Here is a 6,176-nt window from a genome sequence, read left to right as displayed (position 1 = left end):
CCTTTGCTCTTTACTGGTCTAGTTATACTGCTAGGAGGAGTGCTTCTAATGAACCCATGATTTTATTACTTGATAGATCGGTTCTTTATTTGAATTTGACAAAGATTTATGAAATTCTTTGACAAAGATATATGAAATTCTTTGACAAAGATTTATGAAATTCTTTGACAAAGATATATGGAAATCTTATCTCGTTTATTGATTCATATAACCACCGCAAAGGCAATGGCTTTTGAACTAGTTTTCTGGTATTTCCATTTATTAATTTTTCTGCCCAGAATTGCAGACTTGGGGAATGATAGCATGCTACTGATTTTCCCTTGAATCTTAAATTATTTGTCAATTCACTCGCAATTTCCATCCCAGCTATATGTATGTAGCATATAGTTTATTTTGGTATTACAAGCACGGGTGAGCGGAAGGCGACAGTCTCCAATCTATGGTTTGAAATTTGCTTTTTAGTTGAGATCAACCTTTGTGCCTGTGAAGGTTGAATCTGGAATAAGACATTTGTGCAGTATGGAGGTTTGATCACAAGCAGCAGTTATGTGGCTCTGGATAGGAAATGTGCGAGGCAAGTAAACGAATACTACTTGGTTTCCAGTATAATATTCCTAACAGCAAGCACTAAGAAATTACTGTGGTTGGATACGGTGTGCCAAATCCGAGAAATTACTGGTAGAGAAGCTATCCCAGTGGGTCTTGACAGGAAGAGCTGATTTTATGTAACCAAATTGTGGAACAATTTCAAGTCCTACGACAAGGGAAGCATAAAAATAAACGTAAGCTCGGGCTCCAAGAAAGGGTCAGGTATTTATATTACCTGATATCCTTTAATTGCACAAGAAACTTACACTGCTCTTCAATAGTGCTAACAGGCAAGCCAGAACATGTTTCTGGTCTTTGTTACAAGGTTGATCACTGCTGCAGATGTTGTCTTTCAATCTGGCATTCACCTTGAATGTATGAAACCAAGTTGTATACTTGCAAATAAAACTGATCATAGACCGGGCTGCTTGAGTATAAAAAATGTTAAATTTTATATAGGCTTGCTGGAAGTCCGAATAAAATTGAATAGGCTCGGGGCCTGGCTTATGATCAACTCTACTCGCAAATAATGAATATGGTTCGCCCTAATGCAAAACCTCTGTAGAATATGGAACATAATGACGCATATCAGTGCCCGAGCTTTAGCTAAAACTCAGATGGTTTTGCGAGCAAACATTGGCCACTCAAAATGATTTTGGCACCACGGTGGTTGCCCTGGGCGGGAGCACTCCAAGCAAAAGCCCGGGCGAATGCTCCCGAGAGAAGTGGCAAATTGGCAAACGCGCTGGCTCTGCCGCGCTTTTCGCGACCTTGCTGAAAAGAGGCTTTCGGGGTCCTTCCTGCCTATTCCGCCACGGTAAAATAATGCTCCCGTCCGCCACCGCGGCAGCAGTCAAACGATGCCTGGTTTACCTACCACTCCAAGTGTGAACTTGGAAGGTCCCAAGTTCGTCGCACCGGATAAGGCTTACAGGAGGAAATCGGTGGTCTAAAGGCTGTGGATCTTCTAGGGTTAAAACAAATAGGAAAGAGCAAAAGCGAGAAAAGAGGGGAAAGAAGGACATGAATTTCCGGAGCCTGGAGGAGTTCTGGGCGTATTATGTGAGCCAGCACTCCAAGGCGTCGACCCGGCGGTGGCACTTCTTCGGCACCCTCTCCGCACTCCTCTGCCTCCTCTTCTCCCTCCTCCTCCTCAACCTGTGGCTCCTCCTCCTCGCCCCTTTCTTTGGTTACGGCCTCGCCTGGTACAGTCACGCCTTCGTGGAGCGCAACGCCCCCGCCACCTTCTCCCACCCTCTCTGGTCCCTCCTCTGCGACCTCAAGATGTTCGGCCTCATGCTCACCGGCCGGATGGACCGCGAGATCAAGCGCCTCGGCAAGAGGCCCGTCCTGCAGGCCTTCTGATCGCCTCCTCCTTTTCTTCCCTTCTCGGCAATTATTTGCGCTTAAATCGCTGCGACCCGATCTTCCACCTGTAATTATTATTCTATCTGGCTTTACCGATTAATTTTATGCGATGGTGATATCTGATGAATGGATCTTCTGCATAAATCTCTCGCGTAAAAGTTTTTTTTTTTCTTCGCTGCTTTTTCATCGTTCTAGTTTAGATCTTAATAATCGGACTTCGCCCGCTATTCTCCCAATAGCACGTGCCTTTGACCCCTTTAACTCTGGAATGAATTTAAGTGCTCTTCCCCTTTCTTTTCAAGGAAAATAAAAGGACCAGATTTGATTAAAAAAACAAGGAAAAGGTCTTGGATGAGTGTGGAGTCTCTGTAGCAACCTTGCTTGCAATTGTTTCTGGATCCTGTTCAGTTCTTTCTTACAGTATCTGGGTTGTCTTCCACTCTATTGTCGAATTGCAAAGATTGACTGATTGGAGGAAGAGATCTTGACGATGACATAAGACAGAATAAACGATTCTTTATTACAGAAATATAGTATAATGGGGAACTAAATTATCAAACAGATAAATTGATTCCAAAGGACAGAGCAGAACATGTATGGGGAAAATATACAGACATCATTTCTTTCATGCTATGGCTAACAGACAGATTAATGCCAAATAAGATTTTATTAATATGGAAGGTGGATTGTTGACAGCATCATAGTTTGTATGCATTGGTCTTTGAGTAGAACTTTTCTTGATGATATGAAATTTTCTTAGCTTACTTTGGCTTGAAAAGGATGTCTTATAATGGATCTTGACATTGATTAGCTTTGTGGAGAGCTGTTTACTACTCAGGTGATCTTGCTTTTAATATAGCTTTCCTTAAAAGTTTTTCTCAGGTGATCTTATTCTTGTTGTTCAAGTGTTCTCTAGTAAAGATCGGGTAAGTGAGACGACAGATTTAATTTGGTTACTCTATATCAATGAAGCGAGATAGAGAGTCAAGACTTTAGACTTTGGCTCCTTATTTCGAGCATTTATGATGTTCTGAAATTGCTATTTTGTTACATAAGTATGGTTATCGATGGAGTCTTCTCATGCACAAGCAGCTTGTGTTAAATATAAGAGAATATCAAATGTGACTCTTTCAGTTAATGAATGTAATTCTTAGGGAAAGATCAACTTTAAAGGCTTTATTTTTGACATGGATATTAAGAAAAACTATGATTGTGTGGGTTGTCTTTCCTTGCCTATATTTTTGGGAAAAAAATTCTGCTTGAAGCCATTTGATATATCTTATTTTTATATGTTAATCAGCATCCCTTTGTTTTTTTTCTTTTTAAGCTCTCAAATTTCATTAAGAATTTCTCGAAGAAATATAGCTGATAAGTAATCTAAGTATGAAATACAAGTATATGTTGCTTACTGTTGTTTTATGTCTTTACATATATTCGAGCTTGAAATTAAGACTTGTGTTTTTAATATTAAACTGTGAGCTGATTTCAGGTCATAGTTCTTGTAAGTTTGGTAGATAAATCATTTCAGTAAATTTGTTGTTAGTTATTACAGTGTGTTAAAATAAAAGGAGGATATACCAATATGGCATATGCTGGATAGAGGCTTATGTTGATAGTTTCAAATGGAATTTTTAGATTACTAGATGTTTGTGTAGCTTTAGATTTTAAGAATGTCCCTGTTAAATCTTTAATCACAGGAGTTGTGATAGGTCCTGGGTTAACGATTCTTGCACATAAATTGAAAACTTAAGAAACAGCAATTGCAGCAGCACTTCTAATTATGTCGCAGCAGTATGCAAACACTTTGGTTGGATTCTTTTATGGCTATAGCTTAATAAAGATTCTTATTGATAGAACTTTTTAAGTATCAAGCTCCTGTGAATCTCTTATTTCGTATGCAAGTGTTTTCATCACCAGTCATCATCTAAGCACTGCAGTAGGTGGTGGATAGTCGGTGGTTACCTATTGTACTTTAAATTAGTTTCTTTTGTTAGCTAATGTTTGGTTGTCACTTGTGCCACACCCCCCCCCCCCCCCTGCCCAGTATGACGAGAAAGTATAAGGGCAGATAGATTTTTAGCTTTGTTTACAATATATCAACTGTTTCCATTTTCTTTCTCTTTTTTTTGATGAAAAAGGGAGGCTGAAAGAGGGAGCCACCCATCTCTTATTAGGAGGAACCAAAGAAAAATTACATTGAAGAGGGTCAGTTACAGGGGGTAAGATGTATCAGTAGGACAAAAGCTGCCTTTTCAAGTTACAGGCTAGAACAAAATCCAAGATCTGTGAGACAGAGGAGTTTAACAGTGAAGGGTCAATATTAGTTCTCAGCCAGTAAGAAGCAATGGAAAAAGATTCAGCCGGCAGCGATTCACTCAAAAAGAAAGGTCTCTCAGTAATGCTGGCAAGGGCAGATGGGAACCAATGCTGCCAGATTGCAAGAAGATAAACCAATTCAGTCGGAGGAAGTAATTATTCAACTTGAAGTCCATTGGTTAATCAGCTGACAACACATAAGGCACTTTCCTCACTGTACTCCACATTCTACCAAAGGAGGAAAGAAGCTTGGGCTCAGTCATAATAAGCGACCAGTCATTGAAATATCGCGGTCCCACAGCAGCGACCTGTGCTACAGATGAATCCTTGTGAAGGAAAATCCTCACATTCCTTTCTTTCCAGCACGACCAAGTCATTGCCGCGAAGAGCATAAGAATCACGGGCTGTGCATATTTAGAGAAATTTCTGATTCTCCAGTTGATATAGAGGTGTTCAAAAGAAGTTCTAGGATGTGAATCCCCAAGAGCAAAACAGATTGCTGACCAAATGGAGGAGAAGAATGGACAAACGGAGAGCAGATGGTCCACCATCTCCTGTCTCTGCTGACAGAAGATGCAACACCCCATGTTTTTGTTCAGTTTGTTCCCCATAAGTTCTATTGTGTTCAGCTTTTTTCCCAGCATAACCAGAGAAAACATCTGATTTTTAAGGGCGCTTGGAGACTCCACAAAGAAGCTGCAAATTGGCATCTGATCCCCCTGGTATTCAGAAATAAGTATAGAGATGCTGTAGAGAAGGTTTTCTTGTTATCCGCTTTCCCCTGCACTTGATCAGCCTTCTGATTCAGAGTAACATAAGCTAACAGAGATATAAGATGGTTGAATTGAGTCTGAGCATCAACTGAGGGTCTTACAGGCAATCTGATCTTCGCAGAGGATATCAGCTACAGATCTGTTCTTTGAGCTAAGATCGTATAGTGAGGGAAAGATGGATTGTAATGGGGCATCAGTCAGCCAATTGTCTTTCCAAAACAGTATGCCTCAGGCTGTTTCCAATCAAGAATTGGGTCCTATTCCAAAATACTGGGAGAGAGGACAATGTCACGTCAAAGGCTCCAGCACCCTCTAATGAGCTTCCAACTCACCGAAAGCTTCACTTTCCTATGATAGGCGAATTGAATTTATTTTTCCCATAGGCCAGAAGGGATAGGTTGAATTGATCGAGGTATTTACACGCAAATGTATCCCCATCCCCATTTGGCCAGAAGGGATTTGTTGAATTGATTGAGGTCTTTTGCACCGAGTCCACCCTCTTCTTTTTGAAGGCACACTGTCTGCCAATTCACTTTGCAAGACAACCCTTTTGTGGATGCCGTGCTTTGCCAAAGAAAACCATCTAATGCAATCGATTTTCTTTAGGACCTATGCTGAAACCTTGAAGATGGACATGAAGTAAGTGGGGAGAGATGCGACAGCCGAATTGACTAAGATGAGCCTCCCTCTTGCTTCTCCAAGATGCCAATTTAGTTTCAACCTCTGCACTAGCACCATCCAATCAGCTTTTTAGGTTTCGTTCTGCGTAGAATAGTTTAAGAGAAGAGGCACCAGTTGACGGTTTAGTCATTCACCACAGTTTGCTCCTGCAGAGGAGTACTGACAGATACCTGAAATTGAGCTCTTTTGGTGGTTGATAGAGAGCCTCCAGACCATTTCAAAACTGAACAGAATGATCTTCAATGCCGCATAGAATTCTTTTCTCGCCCTTAAAAAGATCAGCGTATCATCAGCATATAGGAGCATTTTTGTACCACCATGTATCCAAGGGTTCATTTCTGTACTTGCTCTTGTGGAGTTGTAGGTTCATTTTGTATTGTACATACTTTAGTACCTAGGGAACAAGTACACTACCTCCAATTCCATTGCAACATTGAAAATTAGCAAATC

The 6,176-nt window shown here is 40.7% G+C and overlaps 1 protein-coding gene across 1 annotated transcript; it reads left to right on the top strand.

Annotated features, from left to right (window-relative positions):
• The first annotated feature begins 1,244 nt into the window (after positions 1–1,244).
• On the top strand, positions 1,245–6,157 carry LOC103713728. The gene has a single exon (XM_039132219.1). The coding sequence runs from the start codon at positions 1,612–1,614 to the stop codon at positions 1,951–1,953; it is 342 nt and encodes a 113-aa protein (XP_038988147.1). The 5' UTR covers positions 1,245–1,611; the 3' UTR covers positions 1,954–6,157.
• Positions 6,158–6,176: the final 19 nt, after the last annotated feature.

This window comes from Phoenix dactylifera, chromosome 12 (assembly GCF_009389715.1).
Source record: "Phoenix dactylifera cultivar Barhee BC4 chromosome 12, palm_55x_up_171113_PBpolish2nd_filt_p, whole genome shotgun sequence".
Lineage (NCBI taxonomy): Eukaryota > Viridiplantae > Streptophyta > Magnoliopsida > Arecales > Arecaceae > Phoenix > Phoenix dactylifera.
This window is presented reverse-complemented; position numbering and strand designations above follow the sequence as displayed.

Bases quoted from the DNA above. Each gene is read 5' to 3' on its own strand.
- LOC103713728 (XM_039132219.1), top strand. From the start codon at position 1,612: ATGAATTTCCGGAGCCTGGAGGAGTTCTGGGCGTATTATGTGAGCCAG.